Genomic DNA, 20,780 nt, shown 5'->3' on the forward strand with positions numbered 1-20,780 from the left:
GCAACGAGATAGTTAATTTATGTTTTCTTTCTTCCGGCGAAGTTTCATCACTTCATCGACACTGACGCTGCGATCAGAGGCCCGGTTGGGATGATGCGGCTGGTACTGGTGGCAATCCCAGAAATGGGACCACCGATAACGTAGCCCGATGACTTATTGGCTAGGCAAACGGTGGCCCCAACCGGGATTTCTCGAAGGAGTGGGCACACACTTTCTCTGAGCTCACCCAACAAGCACGCCTTGCCTGTCGGTTATACTCCCCTCCCCACCCCTGGCTATCCCACTCCCGTCCAATCCTCTGGAGGCGAATCCAGACCCGAACTCTTACCACCCTTCAGCTCCTATCCCACTTCCTCCCCGGTTCCCCGGAGTGCACTCTGTATAGAGAGTCGCTAGCCACCTTAGCCCACATCCTCTTGGGGTGCCAATGCCATGGCCCCGCGTGGCTTGGGTAACCATGCGTGTAATTTGAGGGCTGTGCCTTGTCCATAGGCCCTTGAAGCGTTCAAACTCGCTCGCTCAATAAAGTTTATCCATCCATCCGGCGCTTGCAGCGAGGCAACGCAGGGAGACGCAGGTGATTCCAGATCTCAGCGTCGACGCCGGACATGCAGGCGGAAATCGTAACCGGTCAAACTAGATTAAGGAACAATTTCCCAATTGATTCCAGTCGTTTCAAGCTGGCTCCCAGCTGAGTTCCAGTTGCAGCCAACTGGAAACCAACTGGAATCAACTGGGAAATTGTTCCTTAATCCAGTTTGACCAGTTATGATTTTCACCTGCCGACGCAGGCAGGAATTGGATGGACAGCTACTTCCATATTAATCCGTGCCTTGGTGGAGGGAATCACTGTTGTCGCCCACGGTATACGGTAACCTATAGCTATCCAGAGGGTCGGAGACCCCAGAAAACGTTCCGTGCTGTGAAGGTATACGCTTGGAGGCCGAGGGCCGCCTCCCTGGCTATTAGTGAGTGCTCGCCCTCTACGGAAGCCTGAAAAAAGAACTCGACTATACCGGGATCATTTGGAAAAACGACACTTTTCTACGCTTTCCCCACATCTCATCCCTTCCGTCTTTCCCCAAGGTAGATCAGGGGAGTTTGTCCTGCCTGTACCCCGGCTTGTAGTTTTGAATGCAATTCGTAGCATTTCCCACATTCATTTATATTTTTCATCTTCGGGTGCAAAGGGACCAATTGGTTGTTGAGCTTTGAGCGGTGCAGGCCGGGATTATTTATTTTACAACTTTTTAGGGCAGCCCCAAGCTATCGAATGTATCCTCAGGCGCGGCCAGTTTCAGTAGCGAAGCGATATATGTCCGTGCCAAAGTGGGACCATTAGACTGTAAGTGGCCACAGCTGGGCATCAAGTGGAAGCGCAATCCATGTGAACATTTGCATATTAAACAAATAAGGCAGAATTAATATAATACAATTCTTAAAATAGCTGTAAGCAGCTTAACCTTAACATTGTATAAAAATCACTGTGGTCGAAATTATATGAAATAACTGCATTCAATAGTTAAGCTGCACTGACCCCAGTGTGAGTGTCTCATAATAGGCTATATATATATGGGAGCAGAAGTCTGTTCTGTGGATGTGCGCACATGAGAATGTTGTTAGTGTCTGACTAGAATATATGCTCCTTGCGTGTGATGTCTACTTGTGTGTGTGCTGATTTCCACGCAAGCAATTCTCAGTTTCAATTCTCTTGTGAAAATGTTGGCACCAGGCATAGTGCCACCCTGCAGTCCTCACAAATCAGTTTTCTTCTTGCACCTTAATATTAGTTGATTAAAAGTGCAGCTGAAACCAATTTCAAAACCCCCTTGGAAACATCTGAAATATCCAATTGCATGGTTCTAATTGAGATTTCCAGTTTTTTTTTTTTAACCGGGAAGTTCCAAATGGTCCAGTTTGTGAAGCGGTTCCACTTGCTCAAGTGGTCCCTGTCCAATAACCCACTGTAAGTGGTACCACATGCAAAATTTCAACTTGGAAATGATTCGCAACAGAATGGTTGCAGGCATCAGAGACCACAAGCTGTCAGAATGAATGCAGCTCGACATGGAGCCGACGCAGGAAGAGGCTACAGCCATGGCGCACCAGTCTGAAAATGTGGGGCAACAAGCTGCATCTTTACATGGCTATGGTGAAGAAAAGGTAGACAGAATCACCAACACTCGCAAGCAAGCTGGTTCTTCAGAGATGAAAAAGTAATCTGTTGTTCAAGACAGAGTCTGTGGTTTCTGTGGCTAAGGACAGAACACAGAAGGACAGTGTCTGGCAGAAGCTACCTGCAACAAGTGTAGCAAGAGAGGACACTACACCCCAGTGTGCAAACAACTAATTGCAGTCCACGAGATTGTTGCCACAAGCGATGTACTTCTTGGAGCCGTTTTGTCCAACACCAGAGCCAAGCGGATGGCTACTGTGGATGTCCACGGCTCTTGAGCCAGTCTAGTTTAAAGTCGACATGGGAGCAGACGCCACTGTTATACCAGCACGTATGCACGGGCATCTTCTCAGAGACGTTCGTCTTCAATAACCAGAAAGAGCACAGAGAGGACCAAATCAGCAGGAACTCACAGTTCTGGGCGTGAGGAAGCAGATATGCCATACCACGACAAGACAGCAGAAGCTGACATCTATGTCGTGGATGGTCTTGAAGTCCCTCTTCTGCCAAGGGAAGCCAGCAAGAGACTAGGCATTGTCAAGCTTCTTGCTGAAGTCCGTGGCCACGATCGGAACTGTGCCTTTCCGGTCAGCAGCCGAGCACGATAACTGAGCTATCGTGGTGGCTTGTAGAGACTACTGGCAGCACAGATCAGGCATGACAGCTGAACGCGGACTGCTATTGAAGGTACCTAGGATCAACACTCCGCAAGCAATGCACAGAGATCTTCAACAGGATTCACCAGGACCATCGAGGAATTGACATGCGCCGAGCAAGATCTCAAGTCTATCTGGTGGCTGGGCCTTTCAACGCTAATTGCAGAACTTGAATGCCAGTGTACACAGTGTATTAAGGAGCAGTCATACAGGCATCAGCCATCATGCCATCCAAAATTCCCTAGCGACCGTTGGAGAAAGTAGCCACGGATTTATTCCATTGTGGAGGCAGAGATTATCTATTGGTCACCGACTACTATTCCCACTGACCGGAAATTGCTCCGCTGTCCAAGATGGCTGTGGCAGGAGCCATCACACATTTCAAGTCCATTTTCGCAAGGCACGGGATGCCTGTGCAATTAAGGACCACAATTAGGCAGCTTCAATGGCTCATTTCTCCACCAAAATGGGGCTTTGGGCGTGTAATCTACTTCAACATTTCCTGCGTTGAAGCAGTGATAAGGATCGTCAAGAAGATCTGCAGCAAACTGTCTACAGTTACATTGATCTTCAAACTTACAGGGCCACACCACTAGCAAACGGCTTCAGCCTTGCGTAAATGATAATGAGGCAAAGACTTATCGATGGGCAGGGACTGAAAAAGCGAGAACGAAGGAGAGCAGCCGAACAGAAGAAAGATCACAGGAGACATGGGGCTCGCCTGCTTTGAGATTCAGAGCCAGACAAAACTGTGTGGGTAAAGTAAACTGGCACTCTCAGGACTTCCACAAGGTCTCCGAGGTCACACATCGTGGAAACAGACACAGGCAACGTGAAAAGGAATAGAATTAATCTGGCACCGCTGCCCGACATGAAAGAATGTCGTCTGTTGCAAAGACTTGAACAAACGCAAGCTGAGACTGTCAGGACAACGAAAGCCAAGCATCGGCAAAAGAAACCTCGCACAACGGCGGACACAAAGCAGTCATACAGTCGTGTGGCTCGCGGTGCCGACGATAACGAGAGAGCAGGCGACCTTCTGGCGGTCGGTGGAATAAACATTCCACACTGCCCACAAGACGATACCACACAGGACAGGAACCGCGTTGGCGGCGCCGGGAACGTGGGATCGGACCCGAAAGAATAAACTTTTCATAGCAAGACACCGAACATGTCGATCGCTCCCTGTGCACACTGCATGCACGCTAACACTACACCGTTGTCCCCCCCACAGTAGGTATCCGTCGCCGCTGAATAGGACAATTAGCAATGGACAGGGAATAGCTCTCTGAACATCGATGATCTCTCTACACCTTCACCTGGAGACACCAGTTCTTGTGCCCTCGTGTGTTTGGTTGCCCTCTCCTGCGGGCACCGAGGGACAACGCCAGTAGATGAGACGCTGACGCAACGCCGGGCAAGCGCTGCTTTGTGGTTTGGGCTTAAAAAGTAGCAGACGACGATAAATGATGTTGAAGTTTAAGCGCTAGTTTCCCTAGGATGAGCACGATGGCCAAGCGTACAACTGCCACTTAGATTAGCAGCTGTTGCAGGCTGAACACACAAAACCCAACGGGTTGCCAGCAAACCGACACTCCAGGGGTATCATCACAGTTCAGCTGTCCTTAGCTCAGACAGCTTCGGTTTTGCGGGCACGTACTTTCTGATCCAGTGACCCACATTATTACCACTGTAGTGTGCAATCACCACGTGATGCTGACGTAATAAAAGTGCCCGGCTTCATTTCTCCCCAGAGAAATGTGCGCCCGCCGTCACACTGACAGCTAGTGCTGTAAAACTTATGTAGGAAGATGACTCCTGACGACAGAGTATGTCCGAGATGACCTTTTTATTGCAAAAAAGAAACAAGTATGGCAACAACTGAAAACAAGATGGAAAGCTAGTGACTTGCAGCACTCGAAACACGACGTGTGCGCACTGTCCTTTACACTTGCAGGCCCCGGAAGGAGGCACCTCCTAGCCGAGGGATGAACGGGTGAGGGGGAAAGTTGCGTGATGACGAGGAGGAGGAGGAGAGGCTGCTCCACTGTCGTGCGGGGGCCGGAGTCAAGCGTCGGCCGGGTGGCTCCCCATCGCTCGACGCCGAAGGGAAACATCCGCCGGCCGCGGGCAACGTGGTTGCTTTCTGCGGTCAGCTTCATGGGGGCGTCGACGACGAGAAGTTCCCGGCGTGGCACCTGGCTCGGCCGCTGCCCGACGGCAAAGCCAGCCTTCAATCTGCACAAAAAATTAGATGCAGAAAGATGCGGGCAGCGAACTATATGAAACCATCCTCTCCTTCATCGCCATTGGAAATTGTGCCAACATGACTGCATACAGGGAGTTTAAACAAGTACAACCAGCAGTTATGACTGCCAAGTCTCTTTCGAGTGTTACCAAGCTCAAGGAGCTCTGCTGAGGATGGGAGGATCCAGAGATAAAAAAAGGTCAAGCAATGAGCCCACAGTGAGCGGCAGTGTCGACACAAAAATCTGTTCACGGCACTTTTGTCCTGTATTACTATGCTGAAATGCTGCACCTTAAACTATGATTTCCTGCATCTCCCTAATTATGCACTCTAAGTAAATCAGCCCAGCAAGTTTTATGCAGAGAAAGCGAATTCACCCCAGTGTGCTCCTACCTAAAATAACTGCCTTCATATGAGCGAATAAGATGCAGCTTTAACAAGAAGAGGTTATGCAGGTTGTGTGGAGAAGAAAGTATCGTACCAATGAAAACAAACCTGCACAGCATGAATCTATCAAATGACTACTCTGGGAAATTTACTAATCAAATGTGCACCAAAGCACAGTGAATAAATTAAAGGAGTATAGACGCCTAATTCTAGAGGCATGTTTTCTTCTGTACAATGATGCATGAATCACCATGTGGTATTTGCCTACGACCACTACAGTATTCATTCGAATCTAAGGCGATAGTTTTTACTGAAATTCCGAATACGAAACTGAGGAGCTGGCTTAGATTCAAGGATGTGGCTGCGCAATCGCCATCGTCACCGCGGTATTGCGCGTGTGGCTAGCGGTAGCGAGCAACCTTCCTCAATTCAAATAAAAGTTTTCTCTCTCTCTCCATGCAGTGCAGTTCTTTCGTGCACTTCGTCGACTTCGTTTCACGACGCGATGGCGCCAACAAATAAGCAGTGTCATTATAACGCTGCTTTCAGGTGAAAAGTTGTGGCGCAAGTACCGTATTTACTCGCATAATAGGCGCACTTTTTTTCCGGAAAATCCGGCTCAAAGTTCGGGGTGCGCCTATTACGCGGGTAAAATTTCCGGAAATTTTTCAACTCGCAAAATCGAACATACCGCATAAACGCACCCGTGAACGGGCCGCATCCTGTTTTCCCAAAGGAAATAATTTAAAAAAAAGTCCCTGTAAGGGCCGCACCCAAAATTTCCATGATCCATGCGAGAATAGCCTTCGAAATGCACGCGCCATGGCCTCCGCGATCAGCTTCGGCTGCGAGCAACGCACGCTTGGTCGCGGAGGAGCGGAGGCGCGCGCGTGATCAAAGCGGCCGTGCACGCGCACAGGAGCTTCCAGGTGCTGCCCACGGATGGCGCCCAAGGTCAAGCTTATCATCATCATCAACTTTTTCGTCCGCCGCGAGCTTTCGTTATCCTTATCGACATCAGCATCACCAGCTCCAGTTTTTTTATGACTGTCAAAGGGTCGGTTTCTGTCATAGCGTGTTAGTTCATCGCAGATATGGCTTTCTTGCGCTGCCGCCGAGCGTTGCTATTATAGCACGACGGACAAGCGCCCTAATAGCTACACGGCTGGTAGTTAGACCTCGAACACGGCAAGCGTGCGGTAGGCCGGAAATTCGATGTGGACGAGAAGTGCGGCAGTTGCGACTGCGGCGTGCCTAAATTTTCTTATGCGACTCCTATCGCCGCGGTTTTTGGGGTCCTAAGTCGGGAAGGTTTCCGGCTGATGAAGCTTTCCAAACAGACGTTTAAAGTGAGCATCCCTGAAAACTGTGTGTGGCTGTTCCACGCAATGTCGTTGTACGTGCTGTGGGTCCGCAGCATCTGCGACGGCAGCAGCACTAGTGAGGACTAGTAGTCAGTTCAGCAAAAACTTTGTTAAAATAAAGATTGTGAGGGTGGGGAGGCGTCGGCTTGCAATCGTGTAAATACAGTACTGATCAGAGTGCCATGTTTGGGGTGCGCCTATTATGCGAGTAAATACGGTATTACACTGATTGGCTGACTGAACAAGGTCACGAGCTCACTCCGACAGGTCACATTAAACGCACATCGCTCAGTCAAGTGGCCAAATGGGTTGCAGCAGCGTGAGAAGATATTCCCGCGGAGATGATCGTGCGGTCATTCCGTAAATGCAGCATCTCAAACGCGCTGGATGGTACCAAGGACAGCGCGCTGTGGGATGAAGACAGTGACAAGGAAACCTCCAGCGAGGAAGATGACGATAAGTGATCAGTCGGTCTCGTGAAGAGCACAGCGAGCTGTCATTTGAATAAATGTCTTTCTTGTTCAAGACGGTCTCTTTCAGTCGGCTTGCATTCGTTTTTTTTTTTTTTTCGGGTTCGCGAGTTTTGGGGGGTCGGCTTGCAATCGCCGCCGGCTTAGATTCGAGCAAAAACGGTACATGTCCAATGTGGAGATCTAGTCATGTCAGATCTCTGCACCATGCGCAGGCAAGCGTAATGGCACCCTGCCATTCCCGCACTCACAAGAAAAAAAACCACCCCAACGATGCTTCCCTGTACGAAAGCACGCTCTTGCAAGAAATCTTCCCTGTCGTTTTTCGCAAATGCGCAAGGAAGGGTTCTTGCTGGAGCATTTTTTTCTCTATTTCTAGTCTGCCTTGACCATGCGGATCCACCGCAAGTACCGCTGGCAGAGTTACCGCAGTTTGCAGTCGCTGGAAAAGTTAACTGATTGGACACAAGAAGCATTTTGTCCTAAGCAAGCTTTTTTTGTACTGCTTTTATACTGCATCTATGGGGAACCGGCCAACTTTCTCCCACTGTTCATCTTATCCAAGAGTTAATGTTATAGGAGTCGCGGGTTTTGGTGTCGTTTTTTTATTTTTTTTGGTTTAGAGCGATGAAATTTGGCATTTTTATGGGAAGTGCACTAAATGAATAAATACAAGTTTTCACTGACATATCGTCCGTAGGTTTTCAACATAAATTTTTATATGTTTCACTGCTCTGCCAAATTTGCAGAAAGCCTGGCTTGACAACAAAACCCGTGGGAGCCTAGAGTCGCTCTTAAAATTTTTTTTTAACCAAAGGAATGATTCATGCAGTGACATTCTTGAAATATATTTATCAACCCGTGTTTTTTCTACACCGAACATTATATCTATGCTTACATAATGCACTCATTCAGATTAAGTGAGCGACAGAGCGAGAAAGATGAGAAAATAATTCAAGAATATAGGAACGCCACTACACGAAGAATTTATTACCACATGATAATCCATGAAGCCATTGCCATGCCACGTCTTCAGCAAGCAGGGCAATTTCAGGTCAAAAACTGGCATTATCATGGATATCTCAGCCAGTTTTCTGCTACCAACAGTCCCCCAAAAATATTTTTTGAAGTCACTTCTGGGCTTTTTTCAGGCAAAATCTTTAGGGATATAATTAGAAAGACCTTGTAGATACAAAACCTGGTGCTTTTAGAATTCAAATTTTTTTCGAAATTTTGGTGATTTGAAAGCCCAGAGTTCAACTCAATGGGAGTACACTGTGCCTCTGTTTTGTTTTCCTTTCACAACAGGGTGCAGGTAACTCCAAGGCAGACTTCCTTCCCAAAGGAGCTGCTGCCTCCTGCATAACACGCAAGCTGCGACAACGAAGTGAAAAGGCAGGATGCAGTGTACAATGAATACAACAACAAACAAATGAATACAACAAACAAATGAATACAAACAACACACAGCCTTCAAAGACAAGGGGGCTACAAACATCAGCCATACAGCAAAGCTGATGCACCTCACGCTAAGTAGTGCAAGTCACAGACTTGCAAGTTCAACACTCGCAGCTGCTAACACTGCCATCATTAACTCACCTTGGTTAACAGGATGTGTGTTCGATTGCACAGTGAAAGCGGGCAGCTAGCTGTCCGCCAGTCCGAGGACCGAGGACTTGAGGAACACCTGGTTGTCGATGATCTGGAACAGCTCCGGTGGCGATGGAATGCGGCCTGTCTCTATCTTCGACCACACCCGAACATCTGCGTAAGCATTGTGAAAGAGAGATGTCCAGAATTTCACACAGCTGGCAAAGCCGCCAGAAAGAAAAGAAAAATTCAGGGGGGCACTTTGTTCACCTAAAGTGCGGTGAGGCGAAAGCCTTAAGCGTGGTGTTGCTGCTTGTGTCCCTGATGCGTTGCTAAGACGTTACGCTTCGCCTCTAAGAGTGGAACGCGACAGTGCCCTGCAACGCTGCCAGGGAGTCCACAGAACACTATCCTCTGTTCGGCTCTACGCCTTGCTCATCGGTACATTGGTTTTGAGGAAAGGAAATGTATCTTTCTCGCATACCTCGGTGGACACCTGAACCTCCCCATAACCAGAAGGGAGGAAGATGGGAGTGAACGAAGACACCATATTCACTAGACGCGCATTGCAAACCATCAAGCTGGCATGGCGGAGTGGTTAGCGTGCTCGTCTCGCACTCCGGAGACCCTGGTTCGATTCCCCAACTCGACCAATTTCCGACTCGGTTTCATTTATTTATCTGGTCCGACTAGAAAGGTTAATTAGGCTAACTTGTTAATTCACTAATTAACTAAACTCAGTCTCACTTACTTGGAACATCACTATACAATCCCTTTAATTGGTTGCACGGTGATTAGCCAAAGTACAATTGGCCCCGCTTGAAATTAGCGCAGTGTGACGTCACGACCATTTCGACCTATTGAAACAAGGTAAGCGTAGCTACGGCAGCCACCCGAGGTCTCGCTTTGGCTGTCGGAGTAGTGCTTTCGCAACAAAAGCAGCAGAACGAAATTTGTTTGTCATTATTCCTCAGAAAAGAACAGACACTACTGCTTTATTTTACATGCACAGCATTAAACTAAAAGAAAGAACTGGCGCGATAAGAAACTTTCTAAAGCAAAAAACATAACGTAAACTTCTTAATCTCAGTCACCCCCCACTGAGTTTACTTTCTCTTGCAATCCCCTCCATTACATAAGGGAACATTGGTCATCCGCTCTCCGCATTACATGCCTTGCCCGTAGTCATTCCCTTCTCTTGATTTCAACCAGGATATCGTTAACTCGCGTAACTTCACAATAAACGTAAAGAGCGTACATCTAATCCACAACATTCATTAAGGGTATTTTGTTGACACGATCAAACGACAATCCCGTACCAGCCATCACGCATACATACCATTGAAGTAGATTTCGAATGCGCCGGTCGAGACCAGCTTGCTCTCAATGGCTCCACACACAAAGAACACCATCAGGCAAGAGTACAGCTGCAAAGACCACAGCAAAAAAGAAAAATGATACATCAGCAACATTTACACACCTGAACCACTACATTACACAGATAATACAGGACAACACTCAGGAAAACGTATCAGGTTTACAACACACAAGACTTGAAGGCCAACTCCAGGGTTTTTTTGAACACTTTGAGTAGATAATCACATCATACTCCTTACAGTCTCCTGGCTAAGGTATAAAAACTTTCTCAAAACACTAAGCAGAAGTATTTAAAAACAGCAAAAACCAGGAAACCAAAACCACAACTGGATTACAATCAACCGATGACGTCACCACAGACCTTCCTATGATGTCACAGATACTGTCACAAAACCTATCATACCTATCATGCACACACTGACTGGCTAAACTGGCGATTAAACCCTGGGTCATTATTTGCCTGACATGACCAAAAACCAGCCTGAAATTTCGTCCTTCAGCAAATGCTGAGCGAATATCGACGGCCATGCATCCCGTGACATCATACACACAAGACTGCCCATAGAAATCTCACCTATTGAGGTTACAAAACGGGAAACATTAAAATTCATTTGTGCTCAACAAAACTTAGCCTCGCTGCGAAATATATGGCTTAAAAGGGAGTAGTATCGCTCCCAGTCGGGTTCCCAGCCAGCAGCCGACTGCATCGTGACATGACGCAGTGATGCGCTGCATTGTTCTGTACTTCGTCTTCTAACACGTGTGCCGGCAGTGGCGGCTCTCTTCGTCAGCGCATTTATTTCATGCAACGCCTAGCAGTGAAGTGCACGCGCTTTATCCACATGCTGACAGTTGATTCTACGAGGAAAGAGCAAGTTAACTCATGCGACAAGTAATGTCACAATTAATCGCCGCGAGTTAAGATGAACAATAAATGTGCAACTCAGGACTGGTTGGTTGGTTTATGGGGTTTAACGTCCCAAAGCGACTGAGGCTATGAGAGACGCCGTAGTGGAGGGCTCCGGAAATTTCGACCACCTGGGGTTCTTTAACGTGCACTGACATCACACAGTACACGGGCCTCTAGAATTTCTCCTCCAAAGAAATTCTAGCCGCCGCGGCCGGGATCGAACCCGCGTCTTTCGGGTCAGCAGCCGAGCACCATAACCAGTGAGCCACCGCGGCGGCGCAACTCTGGACTGTGTAGAAGGTTCAAATAGTTAAAGTACAGTGCGAAATGAATGGAATAGTAAATACTGTTCACAAGCTATACATGAACAATAAACGTGCAACTCTGGACTGTTTAGGAGGTTCAAATAGTTAAAGTACAGTGCAAAATGAATGGAATAGTAAATAGTGTTCACAAACTATTCAAAAATTTTGCACTCCAGTAATAACATTATTTGTAAGAAACTAATAACCTCCATCCATATGGTGCAGTGTGTTTTCCCTTTGCCTATGCGGTATGCATCTAATTAAAAAGTTATTGTTTTTAGAGCAACAGCTCTGCTGCTCCCGCTCTTCAAGGTCATGCCGGTATGCACAACGACCTTCGGAGGCAGCACAGTGCAAAGTAAAAATAATAAAATACTCTCGTTCAAGGTCACATCGGTATGAAAAACAAGCTTGGGAGGCAGCGAAGCGCATAGTAAAAATTATAAAATAAAAACAATAATAAAATGAATTAAAAATACAAACATAAACAAACAGAAAATAAAACACCAAGAAATAAAAATAAGAGCAAAAAATTAAATAAAACAACATAAATAGAAGTAAAGAATTGCAAAAGGAAATGTGTAGACAATAGCAGAAAGAATTGCAGAAATGCAGCTTTCACTCTGCATTAAGGTTCGGCAGAACTGCAATGAACCTGCATCAATTTTTTTCTTCCTGGTTTTCATGATGATTTCTTTTCGCATGTGTATATATATGTGGTTGGTTTATTGGGGTTTAACGTCCCAAAGCAACTCAGGCTATGAGGGACGCCATAGTGAAGGCCTCCGTAAATTTCGACCACCTGGGGTTTATGCACTGACATCGCACCGTACACAGGCCCTTAGAATTTCGCCTCCATCGAAATTCGACCGCCGCGGCCGGGATCGACCCCGCGTCTTTCGGGTCAGCAGCCGAGCGCTGTAACCACTGAGCCACCGTGGCGGGTTATGTGCATATATACATGGTCTGTTCTGAAAGTAGTAGGACTCATTTTTTTAGACAAAATTTATTCAAGAGAATAGTACAAACGATTACAATTTTTCAAGGTAGCACCCTTCCGCGCCTACACGCTGCTGCCAATGAGTTTTCCAGTTTTCGTACACCTCCAGGAACGCCTGGACCGGAATGCTGTTTAGCTCCCTCGTCACGGCCTGTTGAACCACCTCTACCGATCCGTGATGTTTCCCCTTGAGCGTCAATTTTATTCTCACGAATAGAAAAAAGTCTGGCGGGGCCGAGTCGAGGCTGTAGGGGGGCTGTGGCAGCGTTGCCGCCTTGTGCTGGGCAAAAAATCGGGGTCCTCATTCACATGATGAAGAAGATCCTACCGGTTGGCCTTTTCCTCCTCTGACAACACTCCCGGCACCAACTTCGCGCACGCTTTCCTCATGGATAAGTTTTCTGTCACGATCTCAAAAACTTGGGTTTGAGGAATGCTCAAGTCATCAGCAATCATTCTGATACTCATACTACGATCACTGTTAAGTAAATGTTTCACTCGCTACACATTTTCGTTGGTCTTGCTGGTCGAAGGGCGTCTGGAGCGGTCGTCTTCCTCCACTCTTTCCTTACCTTGTCGGAAAGCTTGTGCCACTCAAAAAACACCTGGTCTACCCATGGAAGCGTCACCGTAGGCCTCCTTAATCATGTTGTGAGTCTCTTTGCCTGTTTTACCAAGATTTACTCAAAATTTGATCGCGTATCGCTGATCCAGTAAACGCTCAACGATTCTGCGTGACGAGACGTTTCGACAGGGGTTCAAAGTACAAGCGACCTCCTCTCTTCAACGCCCGAGAGCCGACTGCCGATTTTCCCCAGCATTCCCACTATCCCCCTTCAACGATCCTGCACACGCAGACCACCTCTCGTCCGCCCGTTCGCCCAGGAAAAAACCAGTCCTACTACTTTCAGAACAGACCCTGTATATTATGGGTGTTGATACTGTACTGTTTATCGAGTCTGTGCTTCTTACAAACAAGTTATTTTCCATTAGCAGCAATCACAACTGTGTTTTTGCAGTCTCTGGCGTTGGGGGCATCAGATGCACGTGATCTGGCCCATGAATGGATCACAAACTCAGATTTAAAGAGCAGCTTTCTACTCCGAAACGGGGATCAGAAACAATAAGTTGTTAAACAAAAACCTTCCCTGCTCACACTGGCACACACACACAAGCAAATGACAGCTAATCTTTCAGAACACAGAGAGCGCAATGCTTAACACTGAAAGCACCACAACTGCCTGACAGCACAATGCACGGGGGAAGACTTATGACGTCACGACAGCTGTGCCACAGAACACAGGACGGGGGAAGTGGCCTAACAGAGCCCTGTGCACAAGGAAGCCAGACTCGTGTCACACCGTGAAGGGAAAAACAAAACTGTCACATTCACATCCGCCACAACACCTGCACACATCGCAGGTCAGCACCACCAAGCTTGCCAGCTGTGCTAAGGGACATGGTGCATTTTGTGCTTTGTTGGCAGCTTTGTGCGTATGCACACTGACAAATGCAGAATTAGCCCTGCAATACCACTTACTGCCAGGCCAAAGAGAAAAACAAGAAGATCAAGTGAAGAGAGAACGTGCTTTAATTAAGGGGCGCTGGGACACATTTCATTAAAGGTTGCATATGTGTAGCATGAAGGACTATTCCTATTAGCCTATTGTGAGGGAAATTATGCATCGTCACCAACATTGCAAGGCACTCGTGATGCTCAAATAGCGTGACAAAAAAAAATCCATTAAACACTATTTACCACTTGTTGGCTCAATCCACGTAGCTGTGTGTGTTTTCTAATGTGCTTCGCACGTTTCTAAAGACAGAAAACATAATTAAAGTTTGGTGTCTCTGCTCCTTTAAATTCCTTTTTTCACTGCGTGAGCAATGCAATACCGGCAACTTGTCACGTGACTTGCTCAGCGTGCTTTTTCTCTTGTACGACACATTATGTGAGGGAGAAAGAAAGGCGGTGATATCGAAAGGCGGGGGGAGTGGAAAATAAATTTTGGAGTAAAATCGACACGTTTACCACCACACATAGAGCAGCTACATATTAAACTCGGATACCCCTCAGCATGTGGTCTAACAAATGGGAAAATTTTCTCAACTTGTTCGAGAAGAGCCTTAGGGCCCCTTGCGATCCACTAAAGTGCTGTCACGCGCAAAGCAAAATCCTGGCAGGTGATTTCTCAAAGTTCCAAACATTCCAGCAAAATCACTCAGGCCGCACATCGCATCAGTCGGAGTGCTGCCTACACACCTGTGCACATAGCTACAATGCATGGTTTTTCCTTGTGAATGCATAATTTCTTCTGAAGCAATTGAAAGGCAAGAAACTTGCATTAAAATGCTATATAGAAAGCTTAATTCATAGTGAACAAACATGCAATGTAAACATACCCAGAACAAGACATGTTTTCAAATCTGCCTCACTAAAGCGAAAATTGCAGCTGTCGAGCCACTATAGGACAGGAACACAAAACTGACATGTGCTCTATTAACATAAGCTGAACATCAGTGATACGATCATAGGTGACAAATTTCTGTCTGACATGAATTCGTAAAAACTCTTGCTGCAGTGAAAACTGCTTAAAAAAAATTCAGGGGGCACTTTGGCTCTCTAAAGTGCTGCAAGGCGAAAGCCTTTCCTGGCGCACTGTTTCTGCTCGCAGTAATGAGGTATGTAATGCAGTCACCCACGGATGCCTTACACCCCCCGCTGGAGCTGACAACAACTATTTTTTATCAGTTGTCGTCTGCTCCAGAAGGGGGTGTTAGGCATCCGTGGGTGACCTCATTACTTCGAATTCGCACGCTCTGACGTCATAACCACTTCGACCAACCAAAAAACGTGAAATCTCTGTCGACAACGGCGAGGCACTAAAGGGTTTTGACTTACAAAGCAAAATTTCATGTGTTCCTAGCACTCTCCTGCATGAAAGCAGATGTTAAGGATGAAAGACGCAAGACTGCCCGCAGTAACTTAGCAATGAACCCACAATACAACCCACAGAGAGAGAATGCAAAAATAAGGCTAAAAAAAAAGTCACACCAACATTCCTCGAAACAAGTGAACTGGACAAATATGCATAGCAGTTGCGAGGTAGACATGGACGGATGATAGTAGCATACCTTGTTGGTGAGCATCCAGGTGAAGAAGGCGGGCGTCTGGCCCCAGCCCATCCGTGTGAACGGGTCGAAGCCGAACAGCACGAGGGCAATGAGGGCCAGCTTGAGCAGTGACAGGGCATGTGCCAGCTGCATGCGCGGGGGCGGCGGAGGGTACGCATCGCCCTCTACCAGCAGCGATGGGTACTTCTCCATCAGCAGCCCCGCGTACTGCTCAAAGGCCCGCCGGTAGCCTCACGAGTAGCTGCACACAAGAGATGGGTAAGCCAATATCTCGGGGTGGCTCTTTTATACTTGCGGCATAACAGTGCCTCCGCCTCCCCCACTTGTGGCATAACAGCACCCCCCCCCCCCCCTCAACTCCAACCTCATTCCTCTTTCGGCTGCAAATCACCACTATCCCCGAAAGCCTCGGCAAAATATCCGTACTTTGCCAGCCCTTAATCAACATCCCTGCCTAGGAGCGAAGTCTTTTCCTCTCGCAATGCACTGATGCATCCTTTTCTGGACAATTCATGTCCCATCATTGCATAAGCACCTCTCCACCCAGGAGCTTATGCAAACCAGTTTTACAATACGCCTGCACTGCCCCATGTCAATGAGAAGCATCCTGCTTACGAACAAAAGCGCAACAAAAGCATGGTTCAAAAACTTAAGATGCTAAACGCTACCTGTAGCACATATTTTTCTCTCTGCTGCAATAGCTTTTAGACGGCCCAACTCCTTCCGTAATCACGGGTTTAAAAAAAGTTGTCAGATTGAAATTAACGTCGCACCCTACAACAAAGATTCCCAGCAAATGCTTCTGTGAGTCCAAAAATGAAACCACCAATTGATGAAAACAGACAAGTTTTTTCAAAGGCGATGAAAAGAGAAAAAGTTATGAATTGTCACGAGACAACTTTCATACTGTAGAGCATTTTGTTCTATTTTAGGCCACAAAAAATTGGGATAATTCGAACAACTTTCACGGAGATGCGAGTATTTAGCTAATCTGTATTTGGTGTCTAGAAGTTCTCCAAATTGAAGAATCAATTATATAGCCCTCTTTCAACTTAAATGAAAAAATAACAGCACGCCAGCCTCACACACGGCAATAGAAATCTTTGTTCTAATGCGACAGACAGTAACCTCAATGCGAGTCTATGTGTAGAGAGAGCAGAGCAGACAGACACTGCTTCACGAGAAGTGCCCCGGGAAGCTTAAAATTTAAAATTGGGCTCATTTCTTTAGGCAGCAAAGCATTTACTAAAACAAAACTACTTTACTCAAAACAACGCTTTGCTCAAAAAGTTTCCCACCTTCACCACACAGTGCACTGAACAAGTGAGGCTTTTTAAGCTGAATTGCAGTCTACAGAGCCACAGAAGGTGCATGTGTGATATCAAATCATGCATGCACCGCAATGCTTACAGCACTTCACTGAAGGTTGTGAAAACCATCAAGCGAGATCATAAATATGGCGCAAGGACATACGCAAGTAGTGGCTGGCCATAAAGTGCATTCATCTGACTCGACAATCTCTATGTGTGTTTCCCTGCTTCACCACCGCTAAGTTTCGGCTTTGTACTTTGTCGACAAAATAGCTTTCAAGTTTGTTCCACCACCAATGGGCTAACTGCCATCATTCGCAAATGACAATACTAGAGATTTCCCGAATCCCAACAGCGGCACTTTAACGAGGCTACGCTGTACTCAGCAGGCCATGAGTACAGAAATAGTGCAATGCCAGAGCTCCACACTTTTTTTTTACCTCAGAGAAATATACAACAATAAAAGCATGCAATCATTCACATCTTCTTTGAAAAGTTTTTTTTATGTTGTGGATAACACCCACAGGTGAAAGCACATCTGCTTCAGGTTCAGCACAGAGCAATCTAGCACACTATATCCGAGCATACAGACAGCTGGCAGGAAATCCAAGTCAACGTAGCACACGCTGCACTTAGTTCCACTTATGACTCTTGGCACATGGCCAACTAAAAAACTCGGCACTACGTGTCCTGTGCCTTCACGCTCGAAAAACAGCACCAGAAAGCTCGAATGTGAACCAAGGATGACTTGATACGTTGGAAACAATGAAAACGCAAAGCAGCCAAGATCTTCATAAACTACTAGCTCGCCGTATTTAAATAGCCAAAATAAACTGAATCCGTGGTTCACTGATTGCATACTACATTCAGGTGTGGGCGAGTTTCCAGCCAAGAATTTGCAGTGGCTGAAAACATGAATGCTATCTGTGCAGTTACTTTTACAAAGGACGACTTCTGCATGCACACACAAGTACACCCACATTGTTCCACAGTTATATTTACACACTGAAACAAATAACTGTGTGGGATCCCTTTAAGCAACTGCGAATTTTTTAGTCTACCATAGAAACACATTTCCTCAAGTAGAACATGTTGCCGGGCCAGTTGGCATGATTCTTCAGATGGAAAAATTGTGCGACTGCGCACACGCACATACAAGACAGGACAAGGGATGAGCACTCATTTCGTGTCCCGTCTTGTACATGTGCATGCTGTTCGCTCAACTTTACGAAGCCTAATGGAAAATTTTGAGGAGTGGAGGTGTGACGTACGAGGATCTTTCACAATCGAACAAATGCGCCACAAGGCTGGCCAAGATACGAACAAAAATCACTATGTTCTTGCACACCAAGCAAAAGGTAGCTGCAATCCAGCACTAAGCAGCTGAAGGGCTGAGTGCTTGATTTGGCAAGCATGTAAAAGAAACACACTTCAAAAGACAGATGTCAGTGCTGTTGCTAGAACAATCCTTATCGAGCAAAATTTAGGCACACAGCATAGTGTTTTCTTTTAAAAGGCAGCTCAACGTTTGCTTTACCATGCCTGAGTAAACAGCGCGCTTAGACTGGCGCAGCGAGATGCGCGCCCGAGAACCAAATGCTCTGTAGTGATGGCGATCGGTCACGTGCAAGCTCGCTCATCCGACACAAGCGAAACTGCAATTAGCGACTCACTGGCTCTTTATGTGCGTCGTTAGTGGCCCACACGGGGAAAAAAACTTTTAAGACTCATCGCGGCGCAAAGTCCGTAGTGCGCTCCAAAAATGAATAGGCGCTGAGGACAGCATAGACGAAACCGCGCAGAGCTGAGATCGGAACGAATGTTACGACTTCAGTGCTGCATACACAAGGGCAACGTGGTCCAGTAAGAAATGTGTAGCAGTACAAACGACTTTCGACGTCAAACCACTTGATTGGGGCAGTGACGAAACTCGCGGAGTCGTCGGATCAGGCTAACGTCTTTTTCTTCTATTCAGCGACCGCCTTCGCAAAAAAGGTCGCGGCTTTAAAGACCTCCAACCGTCAAAACGAACAGTACAAAGTGCGACCTCTTGGGTAAGGGAGCAAGACATCCTACAACGGCGGGTCGTTACTCTGCCGTTCAATCACATCGCAAACGTAACAAAAAGCAGCTGCGGCGCTTCCCCCTGCTACCAAAATAAAAATGACCCGTTACTTTAATTAAAGCTCGCAGGAAAATTCTGGTCCACTGCCGTTTGAACAAGTGACATGGTGGAATTTTGGCAATTTCCTCACTGGCGTCCCAGAACCCTCCTCGCAGCGCCGCCTCTCCTCCTCCGCTCTTTTCTCCCTTCTCCTCTTTTTTTCTTTCACGGCTGTTGCGCTCTTCGGTCTATTCCTCCGGCGAGTCTGCCTCCGCGCACCGCCGCCGCGAATCTGCGCGTCTTCTGAACCGCGGCCTGGTCAGCGCGCCTCTCAATGTGCTGACGCATGAACACGTAGGTGGTGGTGGAAACGTTTATTGCCAATGATGTAAATCGTAGGGGGCGCCTGGTTTGCCGCAAAAGTTTGCATGATTACGAGCATTGGTCTGGGTATCGGGCATGCAGCAGTATTGGGTATTGAGCAGTCCGGGTTTGTAGTTGTCGCCAATGTGCAGCCTGCGCTATGGTGAGGAGACCAGGTAGTGCGCGGGCCGCGGTCGAACGGACCGTCGTGTGAATCGCCCTTTAACGCCATTTTAAGTACGTGCGCAGTCGCCTTCTTTGCGCGAGGAACGTGCCGGCCACACAAATGGCTCGAAGGGCAACGCGAAAATCGCGAGCCGGCCGCCCTAGAAGCTCGCCAGGAGCAGAATAGCTGTGAAAGACAATACGAGCAGAATCGCTTTATTAAGGCGAAAGCCTTTAATGCCTCATACTGTCGTGAGCAGGGAATGCACTACCTGGTCTCCTTCCGTGATATTCTCTCGTATTACCGAGACAAAAGAAGGGAATACGCACCCCCCGCTCCGTCTCTCACCATAGCGCAGGCTGCACATTGGCGACAACTACAAACCCGGACTGCTCAATACCCAATACTGCTGCATGCCCGATACCCAGACCAATTGATGCTCGTAATCATGCAAACTTTTGCGGCAAACCAGGCGCCCCCTACGATTTACATCATTGGCAATAAACGTTTCCACCACCACCTACGTGTTCATGCGTCAGCACATTGAGAGGCGCGCTGACCAGGCCGCGGTTCAGAAGACGCGCAGATTCGCGGCGGCGGTGCGCGGAGGCAGACTCGCCGGAGGAATAGACCGAAGAGCGCAACAGCCGTGAAAGAGAAAAAGAGGAGAAGGGAGAAAAGAGCGGAGGAGGAGAGGCGGCGCTGCGAGGAGGGTTCTGGGACGCCAGTGAGGAAATTGCCGGAATTTTGGGGTCAACGCATTACTTGGAGCCACGGTGCGCGATATCCTTATTGCGCCGGCGTCGAACGCCCCGAAAGGCCCCGATAGAGGCGCGGGCGATGAGAGGATAACACGAGATAAATTGGAATAACTGCTAAAAAGAAAGAAAAGCAAGGTCAAAGGCCGTTCAGGGCCAAATGCGCCCGCAGGATCGCGTGTAGTGCGTAGTTTTTTTCCGTGTAGACCGGCGGTTGTAGCAGCATCCGACGAAACCGTCTACTCACCAGTAAAGGAATTTTAATTTTGGGTTCGCGAAGTCTGTCTTGAAGCTTGTCTTCGGAATCTCCTTCATCTGTGTCGTACTCTGCTCACCACTGAAAAAAAAATCTTGAAGGCTATACGCGAGAAATAATAAAAACACGCCGCCGTAGAAGAGCTTGGAATTATCGGCCATCTCACACCGCTGACGAACCGATTCTGGATTGGATTAACATGACT

General features: G+C 47.4%; 1 protein-coding gene across 1 annotated transcript; it reads right to left on the minus strand.

The window, feature by feature from the left end:
- Nucleotides 1–4,662: 4,662 nt before the first annotated feature.
- Nucleotides 4,663–20,749, minus strand: SelT (selenoprotein T). Its single transcript, XM_089546252.1, has 5 exons — nucleotides 20,567–20,749; nucleotides 15,619–15,859; nucleotides 10,231–10,318; nucleotides 8,901–9,065; nucleotides 4,663–5,070 (listed from the first exon to the last, which is right to left on the minus strand). Exons 2-4 carry the CDS (start codon nucleotides 15,808–15,810, stop codon nucleotides 8,947–8,949), a joined length of 399 nt encoding a protein of 132 aa, XP_089402378.1. The 5' UTR covers nucleotides 15,811–15,859; nucleotides 20,567–20,749; the 3' UTR covers nucleotides 4,663–5,070; nucleotides 8,901–8,946.
- Between the last annotated feature and the right edge of the window lie 31 nt (nucleotides 20,750–20,780).

The sequence above is a fragment of the Amblyomma mixtum genome, chromosome 5 (genome assembly GCF_055824585.1).
Source record: "Amblyomma mixtum isolate Tamu chromosome 5, ASM5582458v1, whole genome shotgun sequence".
Classification (NCBI taxonomy): domain Eukaryota; kingdom Metazoa; phylum Arthropoda; class Arachnida; order Ixodida; family Ixodidae; genus Amblyomma; species Amblyomma mixtum.